At 35.9% G+C, this 18,422-nt stretch overlaps 1 protein-coding gene across 2 annotated transcripts in view; it reads right to left on the bottom strand.

Moving 5' to 3' along the window:
• STAG1 (stromal antigen 1) overlaps window positions 1-18,422 on the bottom strand; it is a 402,456-nt gene that overhangs the window by 159,094 nt on the left and 224,940 nt on the right. For both annotated transcript variants that reach the window (XM_025375719.1, XM_025375720.1), the window contains exon 7: window positions 17,430-17,634. In XM_025375719.1, coding sequence (XP_025231504.1) covers window positions 17,430-17,634 — 205 coding nt within the window. The remainder of the gene's footprint in view (window positions 1-17,429; window positions 17,635-18,422) is intronic.

Here is an 18,422-nt window from a genome sequence, read left to right as displayed (position 1 = left end):
TTTTTTTTTTTTTTTTTTTTTTGAAGTGGAGTTTCGCTCTTGTTGACCAGGCTGGAGTGCAATGGCGCAATCTCGGCTCACTGCAACCTCCACCTCCCGGGTTCAAGTGGTTCTCCTGCCACAGCCTCCCGAGTAGCTGGGATTACAGGCATGCACCACCACACCCAGCTAATTATTGTATTTTTTAGTAGAGACAGGGTTTCACCATGTTGGCCAGGCTGGCCTCGAACTCTCAACCTCAGGTGATCTGCCCACCTCAGCCTCCCAAAGTGCTGGGATTACAGGCATGAGCCACCATGCCTGGCCTATTTTTTCTTAATTACATATGTAAACATATATGTTTTCTAAATACCCGTATGTATGTATGTATGCTGTATCTGTATTTCTATCTATATGCACGCTCAATTTGTTATTCGGAAACTCTATTTACATTTTGATCAGTTCTGTGTTATTAAATAATTGCTGCTATCTTTAAACCAAAATGTAAGATAAAAAATCTGAAAAACAAATGTTTAAGTTAGTGACCATTACATGTAAAAATTAAAATGCAAAAATCCTGAAAAACAAATTTAAATTAGTGACCAGAAATGGATTTTTCAGGATTTTTGCATTAGAAATGCATTAAATCAAAATGTTTCTTTCCCTGTGATAGTGTCTCGAACACTAAACTGAGAAATAGTCTTGTGTTTCAAAATATAAGATAGTGATTTTGAGTTTTGTGTGTTGCCAGTAGTAGTATATTGGACCACACTATGGAAGTTTAAAAGAATTTGTAAAATTAAACTGTATAAGGAAAGAGAATAGCTCAAAGACAAGAGGAATCTGGAGCATTCAAACTACTCAAGTTGATAATACTAGTTTATCAGTGTTTGTTCTGAGCATATGAAGTGACACCCAAAGGAACTTAATTTAGTATCTACCTTCAGATATCTAATGCAAAATGACTTGAAGATCCAGGAGCTAAAAAGCATTAAAATTAACACCAACCCTAGTTGCAATTCACCAGTGGAAACTGAGGCACGGCTTTTTAAAAACTTCATAGCTTTTACTTTCAGCTATATATCTTCTTGTGAACCCAGATCCCAAACTCCAAATGTCATTATTTAATGACTCTCCTTCCATCCCAGATACATAAACAGTAATCAACAAACTAAAACAAACAAGACATGTAAAAAATGATCAATATATCTTCGGAAGCATATTAGGTATAATACAGCAGTGTTTACTGAGATAAAATATTTTTAAACCTGTAAAACTGAGACTTCACTGAGTAACACATAAACAGCTATTAAAAACCTCAAATTAAACGACAGACAAAAAATGAAGATTATGATGTTTTAACTGAGTCCACTGAAAAAGACTTAACCCTGCATAGAAATGGTATTATTAAATTTTCCTGGTACTACTAACAAAACCTTTTTATAAGTTAATAATCCTGCAGGAATTCAGCCATTATAATGTGACATCAGCTTTTAAGTGGCTTCTTTTTGTCTAGCAAGGAGAAGAATACGTCCTTCATTCAGCTTTCACATTTTAACTGCTGACTATAAAATGGTAAATATGTTCTAGTACAGCGATACTGAGAGTATGGTCTGCAAATAGGGTGCTGACCACAACAAGTTTATTAGAAGTTCATTATAAGCAAAAAATTGAAAACATTTAGAAATTTTTATAGCAATCTGACAATTTAATGCCTGTTGATTTTAATAGCATGACACTAATACATACATATATACTATTTCCACTGCATTTTACAAAAGTACTAGGTTGTGACAGATTTGTAATTAAAAACTGGCCATTCATCATAGCTAAAGAAGCACTTATTTAAAATCCTTGTTCATTCATCTAACAATCCAGCATATACTGAGCACTGTTCTAGTATAAGGATATGTAAGTGAACAAAACAAAGTACTTGCTTTTGTGATTTTTACATTCTAGTGAGGAAAAGAAGACAATAAATGAATAGATAATATGCAAATAAAAAACACGTCAGTTAAGGGAAGTGCTATAAAGAAAAAGTGTGATAAAAATTAAATTAGAGAGTGAAGGGAGTGCTATTTTAGATGGTCTTTCGGGAAGCCCTCTCTGAGGCCTTGACATTTGAGCATGAAGTGAGGGAATGGTCACATGATTCCACAGCAGAACAGTTTTCCAGGAACCGTTATAAGGTAAACTATTGGGACGACAGTATTCACTATAGAGCATAATATTTAGTCTGGTTGGAGCACACAGGCAGTTAGAGGCAGAAGAGGATACTTAAAAGGAAGGAAGAGGCCAGATTATAAGAGTGTTACTAGGATTCAGTTAACCTATCCTCTCCTTAGGGCTCGTGAATTAAATCTAACTGCGTAAGATCTCCTAGAGAATGTGGAGTGATGTGAAATAGCCTGAATTAGACTTTAAACTGATGTGTGACCAGAGTATAGGAGAGTAAAACTGGAAGAGAGACTAAATAGGAGCAGTGAGGGAGAGCTGAAAATATTTTGCTCAAAGTTTGCAATGAGTCTTAAGTTTTTCGCCTTTGGCAACTCAGTGAGATGATGCTGGGTTAGATTAAGTTGGCAGCAATAGGTAGAGAGAAAATGTTAGATATGAAGTGTATTTTGAAAATACCAGGTTGGGCGAGATGGTTCACGCCTGTACTCCCAGCACTTTGGGAGGCTGAGGCGGGTGGATCACTGGAGGTCAGGAGTTCGAGACCAGCCTGGTCAACATGGTGAAACCCCGCTTCTACTAAAAATACAAAAAAAAAAAAAAAAATTTGCCGGATGTGCTGATGCACGCCAGTAATCCCAGCTACTTGGGAGGCTGAGGCAGGAGAATCGCTTGATTAGCGATTGAGGTAGAGACTGCAGTGAGCTGAGATCGCACCACTGCACCCCAGTGTTCTAGCCTGTGAGATACAGCAAGACTCCATTTCAAAAAAAAAAGAAAAAGGAAAGAAAATACCGCTGAAAGAATTTGTTAGATTACAATGAAGGAAATGAGATAAATAGAAAGGGCAAAGATAATTAGAAATATTTTTATTAGTTATGTAAGTGGAAATGTCTAGTAGATACACATTTGGAAGTCATTATCAAAGATACTGGTATTCAGAACCATAAAACTAGATGGAAATTAGAAAAAGGTGGTATTATTTGTGTGTTGTAAACAAAAGATCACCAAGATATTTGTTGATGGAAAAATACAGGCAAAATAGCCTTACAGTGTGTATATGCTATCATTTGTGCAAAAGAATGTATTATTTATTTTTACGTGCCAGTCACTCTTGCAAGCTGTATAAACATACTTATTCATATACAACTCACAAATCTACGAAGGAAGTACTATCATTATTAGTCCCTTTTTACATTAAGAGAAAACTGAGGCACAGATCAGCTAAAAGACTTGATGGTTACACAGTAACTGGCAGAGATAGAATTTGACCACAGGCAGTCTTGCTCCATAGTCCCAGCTCTTAAACACCACACCCTATTGCCTCTCACTGAATGTGTATTTGCTATTATTTGCATATAACATGTTTGCAAAAACGTAAGGAACTGGCAACTTTGGTTGTCTTCAAGGAAGCTAATTTGAGGATCGGGGACAGGAGTGAAAGAGTAACATTTCACCATATAAAATTTTACTTTTTTTTTTTTTTTTTTTTGAGACAAGGTCTTGCTCTGTCACCCAGAATAGAGCACAGTGGTGCAATCACAGCTCCCTGCAGCCTCGATCTCCCAGGCTCAAGTGATCCTCTCATCTCAGCCTCCTGAGTAGCTGGGACTACAGCTACCACCATGCCCAGCTAATTTTAAAAAAAATTTTTTTTTTTTTTTTTGTAGAGATGAGGGTCCCACTATATCGCCCAGGTTGGTCTTGAACTCCTGGCCTCAAGTGATCCTCCCACATCAGCCAAAGTGTTGGGATTACAGTGATGAACCATAACGCCTGGCATACTCTGAATTTTAAACCATGTAACTATATTATTTTCCTCTTCATCAATATTTTTAAATAAAAATAATGTCTATGAAATTGGTTTTCACTTTATTCAATTAGGAGTGAATGCATTTAAAAAAATGTCTAAAGATTGAGTCTCAAGATAATTCAGTATTTGCAGTTTAGCTTTCTAAAATCACCAGGACAATGTGATATTCCAGAAAACAAGTGAAGACGGTGTTCCAAAAAGAAAAAAAGGTAGCTGTGTCTTTCCAAAGGAAAAAAAGATGACAACTGGAGCAGCTCACTGATTTGGGCAATAAGAAGGTAACTGCTGACCTCAACAGGAGAGGTAGTGAAGTGGTAGAGACAGAAACCTAATAGAAGACTGAGTGGAGAGAGTGAATATAAATAATTCTGAGATTTGCTGTAAAGAAAAGGAGAAAAATGAGACTGAAGCTAGAGGGATGTGAGAAAACAAGGTACAGTGTAATGGTCAGTCTTATGTGTCCAGGCATGGCTAGACTATCATGGTCAATTACTTAATCAAATACTACTTAATCAAACACTAACGCAGGTATCACCTTGAAATAATTTTGTAGATATTTTGTATGATTAACATCTACAATCTCCTTTAAATAAAGGAGATTACCCTCAATAATGTGAGTGGGTCTCATGCAATCAGTTGAAAACTTGAGAAAAAACAGAGTTTTCTAGAGAGGAAATGTTTGCCTCAAGGCTGCAACATCAAGTCCTAGGCTGAGCATAATGGCTCACGTCTGTAATCCCAGAGCTTTGGGAGCCAGAGGTGAAAGGATTATCTGAGGTCAGCATTACTTGACGTCAGGAGTTCAAGACCAGCCTGGGTAACATAGCAAGACTCCATCTCTATAAAAAATTTAAAAATTACCCGATCATGGAGACTTGACCCTGTAGTTTCAGCTACTGGGAAGGCCAAGGTGGGAGGATTACATAAATGCAGGAGTTCAAATTTGCAGTGAGCTATGACTGTGCCACTGTACTTCAGCATGGGTGACGGCGTGAGATCCTGTCTCTAAAACAAATAAATAAGTAAATAAAATCCTGAGCTTCTAGCCTGCTCCACAGATCTCAGATGCAAGACTGCACGACTCCTGCCTGATTTCCAGCTTGTTGGACTACCCTACAAATCTCCAATTTGCAAGTTCCCACAATTGTGCTGAACCACATCAATGAAATGAAATGTGTGTGTCTGTGTGTGTGTGTGTGAGAGAGAGAGAGACAAAGAGACAGAGAGACAAAGAGAAAGAGACAGAGACAGAGAGAGATGCAAGAATATCTCTTAGTTCTGTTTCTCTGGGGGAACCGAGAACACAAAGGGTTCCTAAAAGATGGGAGCTGTTAAGAGTATGTTAGCAAAATAGTAACAGTTATCTAATAAAAGGGGGAAATTTTGAAGTAATGAGAGTGAGAACAACTTGAAAGACAAAGGTCTTGAGAAGGTGAAAAGGGATCAGATTCACTGCACAAATACAAGGATTGGCCTTACAGGCCACTGTAGTAAGAAAACGGATAGAGGATATGAGTATAACTGCAGTTAGACAGGTAGGTTTAATCCTTGAAGGATTCTCTTTCAACTATCCCGATTAAACAGGCAAGATAATCAGCTAAATGTGAAGACTAGATAGGAAATGTAGCTTTGAGGAGAAAGTATAAAACAATTTTGTTAGGATGTGGAAATAACCCTGGAGTATAATACTCTTAAGGGGATTGCTAGGCAGCATTAAGGGACCACTTGGAAAAAAACGTAAACCCCAGCCCTTATGGTATGTATTTTTCTCCAGCCATTTTCAGCTCTGGTGCAGGTATGGGACAGATGGTTATATGGGGTTTTCCTAGAGAATATGAAAGAGGAAGACAGAATCAAGGAAGTTGATGGTATGAAGGAGGATGTGATTATAATAAAGAATGATAAAATCTAAGTGGGAAAAATAAAGGCAGTGAGGACATGAAGAGTGTGAAGAACATTAAAAATACAGTGTCAAAGTATTTAAAATCACAATTAAAAAAACAGTAGAGTGGAAACACAGAAGAAAACACTGGAACAAAAGGAGAGTTCAACAGGAAATGGGATGCCTAAAACGAAGACTGAGGACATTGACCTTTTTAATCAATAACCAACAATTCGCATTTCTGTCTTGCTAAACATAAAAATGAAAAGTAAAAAACTGCATTTATATTTAGTGACACCTATTATACCTTTGAAAACTATTACTATACACCCTGGAAATACGTCTGATATAGTGGAACAAACTAGATTTTTTAAGAGAGAGGTGATTATAGTACTTTATTTTTACAATGCTTTTTTTTTTTTAAAGGGAACTTATGACAAATTACCAGTTTCCAAATGATACAGATTTAACAAATCCATTTATCTCTTAAAAAACAATTTTTCTGGAAAGCAGTGTGGCAGTTCCACAAAGACCTAAAAACAGAACTACCATTCGACCCATCAATCCCATTACTGGGTATATACCTGATATGGTTTGGCTCTGTGTCTCCACCCAAATCTTACCTTGTATTGTAATCCCCATAATCGCCCCACATGCCAAAGTGGGACCAGGTAGAGGTAACTGGGATCATGGGGGCAGTTTCCCAGATGCTGTTCTCATGATAGTGAGTTCTTTGAATTTTTTTTTACTTTTTGAGAAGGAGTCTCGTTCTGTTGCCCAGACGGGAGTGCAGTGGTGCAATTTTGGCTCACTGCAACCCCCACCTCCCAGTCTCCCTAGTAGCTGAAATTACAGGTGCCCGCCACCGGCCCAGCTAATTTTTGTATTTTTAGTAGAGACGGGGCTTTCACCATGTTGGCCAGGCTGGTCTCGAATGATCTGCCCTCCTTGACCTCTAAAAGTGCTAGCATTACAGGCGCGAGCCATCGCACCCAGCCGATAGTGAGTTCTCATGAGATCTGATGGGATATGTGTGTGTGTGTTTTTGAGATGGAGTCTTGCTGTGTCATTAAGGCTGTGAGTGCAGTGGTGCGATCTCAGCTCACTGCAACCTCCACCCTCTGGGTTCAAGTGATTCTCCTGCCTCAGCCTCCAGAGTAGCTGGAATTACAGGTGCACGCCACCATGTCCAGCTAGGTTATTTTTATTTTTTCTTTTTGAGATGGAGTCTTGCTCTATCACCCACGCTGGAGTGCAGTGGTGCGATCTTGACTCACTGCAACCTCCACCTCCCAGGTTCAAGTGATTCTTCTGCCTCAGCCTTGTAGCTGGGATTACAGGACACACCACCACGCCTGGCTAATTTTGTATTTTTAGTAGAGATGGGTTTTATCATGTTGGCCAGGCTAGTCTCAAACTCCTGACCTGAAGTAATCTACCTGTCTTGGCCTCCCAAAGTGCTGGGATTGCAGGCATGAGCCACTGCACCTGGCCTGACACCTGATGGTTTTATACGCCTCTGGCATTTCCCCTGCTTGCACTCATTCCCATACTGCTGCCCTGTGAAGAATGTGCCTGCTTCTCCTTTGCCTTCCGCCATGATTCTAAGTTTCCTGAGGCTTCCCCAGCAATGCAGAACTGTGTGTCAATTAAATCTCTTGCCTTTATGAATTACCCAGTCTTGGGGAATTCTTTATAGCAGTATGAAAACAGACTAACACAATACTCAAAGGAATATAAATCATTCTATCATAAAGCCACATGCATGCGTATGTTCACTGCAGCACTATGCATAACAGTAAAGACATGGAATCAATCTTAATGCCCAGCAATGGTAGACTGGTTAAAGAAAATGTGGTCCATATACAACATGGAAGGCTCTGCAGCCATAAAAAACAACAAGATCATGTCTTTTGCAGGGACATGGATGGAGCTGGAGGCCATTATCCTTAGCAAACTAATGCAGGAAAACCAAATACCTCATGTTCTCACTTATAAGTGGGAGCTAAATGATGAGAACACATGAACACACAGACGGAAACAACAGACAGTGGGGTCTAACAGAGGTGGGAGGTCTGGAGGAGCGAGAGAGTCAGGAAATGTAACTAATGGGTACTAGGCTTAATACCTGGGTGACAAAATAATCTGTACAAGTCCCTGTGACATGAGCTTACCTATATAACAAACCTGCACATGTACCTCTGAACGTCAAATAAAAGTTAAAAAAAACACTTTTCATCCATATTCAACAAACTCAGAAAAAACATGCAATCCCTAACCACAATATAAGAATATATGAACATGGACAGCAGGAGGATGAGCAGAGACCATTAAAAATCAAAGAAAGGGTAGAAAAAGCATGACAACCATATCTCTAAGAAAAATGAGCACTGGGCGTGCAGTGGGGGGCATACCTATAATCCCAGCACTTTGGGAGGCCAAGGTGGGAGGAAGGCTTAAGCCCAGGAATTTCAACCAGACTAGGCAACACAGTAAAACCTCTTCTCTACAAAAAAAATAAATAAATAAATAAATAAATAAAAAAGAAAGAAAAGGAAAATTAGCCAGGTGTGGTGGCACATACCTGTAGTCCCAGCTTCAAGAGGCTAAGGCACAAGGATTAATTTAGCCCAGGAGGTTGAGGCTGCAGTGAGTTGTAATCATGCAATTGCACCCCAGCCTGGGTGACAGAGCAAGACCCTGTCTCGAAAATAAAAATAAGCTATTTTGCTCGGTAGAATCCAGACATCATCAGGTATTAGAAGTAGTAGGTTCCATAGAAGATGAAGTGTGTTATGGTCTGAAACTAGGAATATCATCTCAAAGTCTGTATAATAAGCAATTAAATCCCCAACTCTCTACTCCAAGCCAGGCAGTCAAGAAATTCCTTTATGACCATTCATTTTGGAAGTCCAGACATTTATCTTCTCAAGAAAATAAACCAGAAATCCAGAGTCATTAGACATATATGTGTGATTATGTTTGGTTTGTGTGAATGCCCTGAGTGTTTCTTCATTCTACCCAACTCCAAAAGAGCAGACAGCAGTCAAGCTTAAGTGGACTGGAAGATCTTTCTGCAGAGGCTGAACTTCTCCAGGGAAGACAATTATCACTACCAACATTTGAGGGTCAATAAAAAAATACTAACTGACCACCAGACTGCTCGATAGTGATGTCACCAATCTGGAAGCCAGAGTCAATGTCCCACCATGACAGAGGTGCACACACACACCCCTCTGCCATTGAGCTTTTTAGTATCTCACTATCAACAATGACTACAGAGCCAAGAAACACATATTTGAGGAAAATATCCAATATGAAAGACAGTTTAAAAAGCAGAGAATAAGAAGAAAAAAGGTTAGGACTGAGAGCAGAAGAAAACCTCAGAGAAATAATTAATATCATTCAAGAAAAGGTACCTACAAAACATAGAATGTTTAAAAAAGGGAGACTTCGGCCGGGTGTTGTGGCTCACGCCTATAATCCCAGCACTTTGGGGAGGCCGAGGCGGGCAGATCACCTGAGGTCAGGAGTTTGAGACCAACCTGGCCAAAATGGTGAAACCACATCTCTACTAAAACTACAAAAATTAGCCAGGCATGGTGATACATGCCTGTAATCTCAGCTACTCGGGAGGTTGAGGTGGGAGAATCCCTTGAACCCAGGAGGCGTAGGTCATAGTGAGCCGAGATCATGCCACCGTACTCCAGACTCCATCTCAAAAAAAAAAAAAAGACTTGGAAAATAAGAAAGAACTCTTAGAAATGTAAAAGGATACTCAAAATTAAGTTTAATAAACATGAGGTAATACAACAGACAGAAGGACAAAGAAATGGAAAATAAACATACATAACAGTGTATCATTACAAAATTTCAGGATACCATCAAGAAATTTCATTAACAAACAAACAAACAAACAAACAAAAAATCGCAAAGCTTCCAAAGACAAGAAACAGGATCACAACCAGAAGTCTAAAATTAGCATTAGACTTCTCAATGGCAATGTTGGAAACTAGAAACAAATTCTTAGAAAAATAATTTTCAATTATGAAATTTATATTAGGTCAAACTATTAAGCAAGAAGCTACAACATATTTTTCAGGCATGTAAAGTCTCAAATACATATTTCCCGAATTCCCTTTTTCTCAAGAAACTATCAGAAAATATGCTACACAAAAAGGAGAGAACAAATTAAGAAGAAAGAAAACAAAAGATAGAGGATCTAAAAAACAAAGACAAAAAATTCAAACAGCAGAAATATAATTAAAGAGCATGTAAATTTTAGAAAATAAGGCATGATTTAAAAAAATTAAAAGCAAAAAAAGTCAAAAAATTGATTAAACCACTTGTTTAAAAATAAAACAAGCTTCACAAGTACACATGACAAAGAAACTTAAAATAACAACAAGTTATGGTATAGTCATAAGATGGGACCATTATAGAGAATTTTTATTTTTGTACTTTTCTCTTTTTCTGAATTCTCTATAAGTAGTATATGTAATTTTATATATACTGAAAATATTCTAGTGTACAATACGAAAACGAAAAATACGTTCAAAAATTTTTCAAGTTAACTGCCCTCTTTACAACCAAACCAAATAAGTTTGCTGTTCTCTATATTAAAATCACAAGGATATGAAGAGACATTTCTCAAAGAACACATTTATGCAGCCAACAGACACATGAAAAAATGCTCATCATCACCGGCCATCAGAGAAATGCAAATCAAAACCACAATAAGATACCATCTCACACCAGTTAGAATGGCGAGCATTAAAAAGTCAGGAAACAACAGATGCTAGAGAGGGGGTGTAGAGACATAGGAACGCTTTTACACTGCTGGTAGGAGTGTAAACTAGTTCAACCATTGTGGAAGACAGTGTGGCGATTCCTCAAGGATCTACAACTAGAAACACCATTTGACCCAGCCATCCCATTACTGGGTATATACCCAAAGGATTATAAATCATGTTACTATAAAGACACACGCACACATATGTTTATTGTGGCACCATTCACAATAGTAAAGACTTGGAACCAACCCAAATGTCCATCAATAATAGGCTGGATTAAGAAAATGTGGCACATATAAACCATAGAATACTCTGCAGTCATAAAAAAGGATGAATTCATGTCCTTTGCAGGGACATGGATGCAGCTGGAAACCATCATTCTGAGCAAACTACCACAAGGAGAGAAAACCAAACACTGCAAGTTCTCACTCATAGGTGGGAACTGAACAATGAGAACACTTGGACACAGGGCGGGGAACGTCACACCCCGGGGCCTGTCGTGGGGTCAGGGGCAGGGGGAGGGAAAGCATTAGGAGAAATATCTAATGTAAATGACGAGTTAACGGGTGCAGCAAACCAACATGGCACATGTATACCTATGTAACAAACCTGCACGTTGTACACACGTACTCTAGAACTTAAAGTACAATTTAAAAAGTATAATTTTAAAAAATCACAACATTGGGCTAGGCATGGTTGCTCAAGTCTGTAATCCCAACACTTTGAGAGGCTGAGGTGGGCGGATTGCCCGAGGTCAGGAGATCGAGACTAGCCTGGCTAACATGATGAAACCCCATCTCTCCTAAAAATACAAAAATTAGCCGGGTGTGATAGCGCATGCCTGTGGTCCCAGCTACTCAGGAGGCTTAGGGAAGAGAATCGCTTGAATCAGGAGAGGGAGGTTGCAGTGAGTTGAGATTGTGCAACTGCACTCCAGCCTGGGCAACACAGCAAGACTCCATCTCGAAAACAACAATAACAACAAAAAACAACATTAGACAATTACTGAGTGACTGATGTATGTTACATATTTAACATAAATTATTTCATCTATATGACTCAGGAAACAAAAGATAAATTATTTCATTTAAGCTTCCCAATACTACTGTGAGAAAGGACTATTAGTACCTATGCTATAGAGATGAAAGGCAAAGGAGTTACATAATTTGTCCAAAGTCACCAAGTTAATAAATTCAAGATACGTAATGCCTATAAAGTAATATTAAAAATCCTTGTTTCTTTATAAAAACTGGCTGCCAAAAGAAAGCTAATTTTCAGAACCAATGATAGAATGTAAAAGAGAATAATCTAAGAAAAATGACAGTTCTTTAGTTAGAAAATTTCAAAAGTTATTCTAGACCTAAATATACAGATTCAAAAAAGTAAACACATTTTAAAGTTATACTTTATTTTAGGGGTACAACTACATGATACAGTGGTATTTACAGATTTGGCCAACTATTGGGCATTAATCCCATGAGAACATCAGAGGTCTATTGTATACAAACCCTAGAAAATTGAATAAAGGTTTTATATCTGGAGGAGAGGTGAAAACCACAACGGTGAAAAAGTAAAGACAAAGTAAAAGTACAAAGCAATGAAAAGGTCAAACTCTAGAAGAATTTTGAAAAATGAATATAAAAAATGTAAATACAAAAAGAGCAATTATTTATACTACATGGTCTATTCTTTGATAATACCAGATTGCCCTAAAATTTTCCCATCTTAACCACAGAAACCAGAAATAATCTGTGTGGTTAAAAATTATAAAATAATTATTGAATTTAATAAGCAGAATACGGGTCCTGAGAGCCAAAGATAAGTAAAATGAAAATGCAGGATGGGTGTGGTAGTAATCCCAGCACTTTCAGAGGCCGTGGTATGCAAACTGCTTGAGTTCAGGAGTTCGAGACCGTGAACAACATGGCGAAATCCCAACTCAACAAAAACTACAAAAAAATTAGCCGAGTGTGGTGGTATGCACCTGTGGTCCTAGCTACTCGGGATGCTGAGGTGGAAGGATTGCTTGAGCCTGGGAAGTGGGGTTTGCAGTGAAATAAAACGATGCCACTGCACTGCAGCCTGGGCAACAGAGTGAGAATCAGAAAATAAACATGCATTACAAAAAGCAAAAGAAAAGAAAATGCAAGCCGTTCGTTTTCTTAACAGTGGTTCTTGAAAGTTTATCTACTAGTTTCTGATTTCCCCCATGTCTGCCATGTCTTATTACTTTTTATTAAAACAGAATAAGCAAATCAATAAATTCTGAGTAAAACCATAAATGAAGGGAAATATTGGTAAATACTATTATCCTTTTTTGTCATTAAAGAATAATAGAATAATAGCAGCAGCTTACTAAATGCCAAGCATTGTCCCAAGCGCTCCTAATCTCTTCTTTCCCACTTTGCAAATAAAGAGAGTAAGACCAGCTATGTTAAGGACTTGTCCAAGGTTATCCAAGTAGTAAAAGGCAGAGACAAATATGAATTCAGACAGTCACTCCAGAACCCATTCTATCAACCACAGTATTACATGGTTTCAGCAACTGAAGGCCAAATAAAAAGACTTCAATTTTCTGAGGCAAAATTATTTTCAGCCTCTGATTATAAATTAAAGCAATTTCATATGTCATTTCTTTCCTCAGAGGAAAAGTCCGGAGATGGTGACTCTGTAAGAAATGTTAATCAATAATGAACCATATGTCACTATAAAATCAACCATAAGGTATAAAGAAATGTTTATCCCTCAGGAGTCTGAGAGTGACTTATTGATAAGCACTGTGAAGACTAGCCTCGTGATGATCTTGACCACATTTTCTAATTTTTTCCCAAATTCATTTTAGGAGGGAAAAAAGAGAATAGAATCAATCATCATGTCATCATTAATACAAATTTTGCATTTTAACTCCCCTTTGTTCAAATTAGAATTTTCTCTTTAGAAGTCAGAAGTAGCCAGCATTAATATATTTATAACATCACAGAAAATTATGTGAGAAAGTAACAAAAAATTAAAACATTAACCAACATTACTCATCCTGAATGTTGTCCTCTAACAAAAATTTGAAGTCAACAAGTTGTAAAGTATTGGTGTACATTTTAAAAGCAAATGCCTAAAAATAAACATAATCCTGAAAAGCAATTGAGAGTAAAATTATCTTCATAATACCAAACAACAAAGTGGTAAAACAAAGAAAATCTTATCTATTTTTGACCTTAAAAAGAAAATATTCCCTCAAAAAATAAAAATGTCATCAAATTTGAAAAAAAAAGTTCCCAGTCTCAAACTGTAAATCCACCAAAATAATTATGACACAATGCTTCTTACGTAAATTAAATCCACAAACTGTACTACTATGTCCAACTGAGATAGCTATTTCAAATAAAAATAAGGGCACTTAGTTCTAAAGATCAATAGTTAATAAAAACTATACTTTAATGTAAAGCTTCTTTATTAAAATGGGTCAAATAACTAGGACAGTATGTTTGAAAATTCCAACGAAGGGATAAAAGAAAATATAAAATTTAATTGTTAACAGTCTCTTTCAATTTAATGGTAAAATGTATTCTAAAAAGAGAGTTTACCTCCAATGGAAAAATAAGAATATACTTATGCATGTGGAATAAACAGACATAAAGAACTACATAATGATAAAAAAACTTTTAATAAAAATGTAGTGAAAGTATACAATTAAATGCAATGCATAAACACTGACAATAGGGACACATATTTAATTCATAACAAGAAAATGGGGTATTTGGAAAACAGATTAAAAATACTACTGATAAGACCACTCTGATGACTTATGAAGCTCTGGAACTCATCACATCTGTACCCTACAAAATAACTAACCTGATGGTCTCTCTTCTCAGCTAAGATATAAGCAATGTCAAGGAGCATTTTATTCCAAAGCCGATAATCATATCTGGCCATAACTGCCTTGTAACTGTCCATGCACATAGTCTTTGAAGCAGAGGATTAAATGTTCCTGCCCATTTTATCTAGTCCCCAAGACTTGTCCTGCAAAGTGAATAAAAATGATTATCTTTTAATCTATTCCTCGTACATATACCATTAAAAATAAGAAGAGGGCGCAGATGAGAACAAAATGTCCTTGAAAAGATAGATAACTGTTGTCCAGCCTGGAATTAAGTTCTCAGCAAGCCCTCTGTGCTTTGTTGAAGGGTAGGTGACTGCTATGTCTCACATTTTATACAAATGAGCCTTGGAAGATATGACCATTAATTAGTGTAGACACATGGGAATTACAGTAATACTTTAAAGTAAATTGAGAGAACTGAAAAGTCAGTTTTATCCTTTGAAAGTTTGGTATAAACATATGTTGTTTACTTTGCTTTTCGATATCTGATTTTGAAAAATAATTTCAAATTTAAATAGGCTACATGATGATATTAATATAAAAAGAACACAGCTGAAAACAAAATCACATTCATGAAGTAGTTTTAAAAGTTATGATGAACACAGGTGGACTGTGGAAAAGAGACACAGAAAGGCAATGGGGGGAAGCAGGAGACACTCAATTCAAAAGGAATAGGAAGAAAGCCATAATGAAAATATATTTAAACATATATAAGATTAGCAGATGGAGATAACCAAAGGGATAAGTATAGAGAAAACAATACAATGAAAGTTACTAAAAATGAACAAATGAAAAGGAGAACTGAAATGGACCATCATAAAGGCAGTAAAATACAGTAATACTGCATTTACATGGCAGTGAAGGACAAATGCAAATGACTTAAAGTACATTGTTCACAAAACAATGTTTTAAGAGTCAAAATATTGTGCATATTTCTATAATACAGCACTCCTCTTATGTTCTTAAATGGCATACAATTAATCTTTTAAACAGAATGCACACAAGTTTCTAGATAAAAGAAAGGTAGCTTGCCCCTACAGAGAAGCGAAAGATTGTGCTCTATCTGGAGATCTGTAAACTAATTTTTGTGTCTTCTTATTTTAAACAGTCATTTCACAATACTATCAGCCCTCAATTAACTTGTTGCTTCTCCTTCTCTCTTGGCCTTGGGAAACCCAGATAATAACTTCTGTATCAAAGTAAATTCGTTAATTTTTATGACAGCAAAATTGGTTATTTACAAGCAATTTCTACTTTATTTTTAAGTTTTTTTTTTTTTTTTTCCAAATTGCTGAATTTCCTATGCATGTGACAACCAGGTAAATGGGCATTACTGTGCACAGAAAGAAGAAAGTAAGATAAAAAGGAATAGAAAACAGAAAGAAAAGAAAAAAAGCAAGGACCAAATGCAGAGGATACTATTAAAGGCTGTGGAATTAGAAAAAAAAAGTATAACATTATATAACTGTTTGAATAATAAACAGTATTTTTACAGTAACTTTTTAAGAAGATACTCTCAAAACACAGTATAAAGTATATCTGATGTATGTTCTACATAGGTATTTTTCAACAAATTATATTTTTAATATTTTGAAAACAGATAAAATTGGGTAAAATATCTCCTTCTCTTCCTAATAATGAGAAAAGAATACTCTCAGAAAAAACAAACTGTGCTTCATGTTTATTTGGTTCGGACTGTAACCAACAGAATAATAAACACTAATATTAGTTAATATGAATTAACTGAGTAAGGGAAAAATGAGAATTGGGAAAAAAGAATGTAAAAACATACAGATGACTCCAATTATTATCTTACTGGCTTTGGGCAACAGGTTAAGCCAAAAAAAAAACAAAAAACAAAATTTTAAAGCAGACATCTGCAATGTGTAGTTCCCAAATCACCAGCATCAACATTGCCTAGGAACTTCTTGCCCAGCAATCTGTTTCAACAAGCTCTGTAGGTGATTCTGGTGTGTGCTACAGTTTGAAGAACAGTGCTTTAAATAAATTAGATAAACGAGAAATTACATGCAAAATAAAATGTAATTAATGAGTCTAAATCTGGTTTGTCATGATAATAAGTAAGATGAATATAGGCAAAGTTACTGCTACTAAAAAAGATGTACTTTGGGATTATTTAAACATACAATTATGAACACCCAACGAGTATACACACACACTCCATTATGAATGAAAAAAAATAGTCATTTTAGGTAGGCACAGTTAAAGCAGTGAAGGAAAAATAAAACTGCTAAAATAAGAAAATTACCTCGTTACTGAAAGTCAAGAAAAAAATGAATATAGTTGGTTGACAAGTTGTCATGATACTTCTAAAATAAAGCAAAAGTGAAAACTAATCTGTTAGTTCTTCAAATTATCTACAGCCTACCTTAAGCACTGATTTTAAATACGTTAATATTTGAGTATGTTTAAGTTATTATAGCACTACGAATAGAAGAATGTTTGTTGCCCTAATGGATGGAATTGTTTCAAATATATAAACAAGTATTTACCCACTTATCTATAATAATAATGAGCAATAAAACAATGTAATTATGTAATTTAAAAAACAGAATAAATTTGGAATTTCAACTATTATTACTTGGGTTTTCCAAAGAATTTGGCCTAGTGGTCTCTTAAAATTTCTTCAGTTATAAATAAGGATGTACATTAGTAACTAAACATTCAGACAGCCATTTGATGACACTGGCCAGAAAATTTCAATTTTCATTCTTGAGGTTATCAAATGCCAGTTATCAAAACAGGCATAAATTTTAACAAAAACTATTCAAATGAAAGTTTTATTCTAATTAAAGTTTTAATTAAATCTTATTCTCATTAAGTTTTTAATCAGAATAAAACATATTCAACAAAACTAAATGAAAAGGAAATAAAATGTTGATTACTTACCAGCCAGGGTACTTGTATGCCTAAAAGCTCTGACCTGGGAGTCTGACAAACCCGTCAAAAGGGAGATTACTGTGTCCATCATATACTCATCATAAATTATGCTATACTGACACTGTCGAATCAGGACTCCAATAAATTCACAAAAGTTTGAACGAAATTTTTTCCACTGAGGTCCAGGCATGGTAAGAGGATAATCACCACTGTCCTAAAAAAAGAGAAAAGGAACATATTAAGCATGTCATATTATAGCAGTTTGATCAAAGCTTTTTTTTCCCTTCCTACCTACATAGGAACCCTTTTTTGCAAAGTCATTACAGAAAGAAATAGGTGACTTTCATAGTACATTTGATTGCTTTATCTTTATTTGGTTTTGATCTGCCACAACTAAGTAATTCTTAAAGTACTCAAAATTACTATTTTAGAAACAGCATCCACTTTATCGTTCTAAGCCTTCCATTGAAAATAATAGTCTGGTTTGTTGTATTTGGATCTTAGCTGAGATAATTTGAAATAGTAAAAGAAAACTTTTGAAGTTTAGACTAGAAAGGATAATTGCCATTTGAATTTTGATCAAAGTAATAATGATACTTGCGTCATATCACATCTTTCAATGTTTTAAATTGAATTTTTAAGAAGTGATAATTTCAAAAGTATAAGCATTTCACTGGGAAGTCCAAAAATGATCTTATACATCCTAAACTCCAACCAAATTTCTTCAAATTTTACTATGAACTTGATTTTAATTCCACTTCATACACTGGACTAATTAACTTTTCTAAGAAAACAATCTGAGTTTTTGATATCACCAGGTTGTGTCATCTTGTTTAAAATACAAAACTTAGAGTACAACCCAATTGGCTAAAGGTTTCCCTCTCTATCCTAAGACACTTTAGTACAGAAATGGAATTTAACAAGGCAGAGAATGAGGAATTCTGTGAACATGGTTGCCTGAATATTCTCAATGTGTAGCTTTTTGTCTTTTTTAGAACAAAG

Source organism: Theropithecus gelada, chromosome 2, assembly GCF_003255815.1.
Source record: "Theropithecus gelada isolate Dixy chromosome 2, Tgel_1.0, whole genome shotgun sequence".
In the NCBI taxonomy this organism is placed as follows: domain Eukaryota; kingdom Metazoa; phylum Chordata; class Mammalia; order Primates; family Cercopithecidae; genus Theropithecus; species Theropithecus gelada.
The sequence above is the reverse complement of the archived record's forward strand: the minus strand, read 5'-3'. Positions and strand labels throughout refer to the sequence as shown.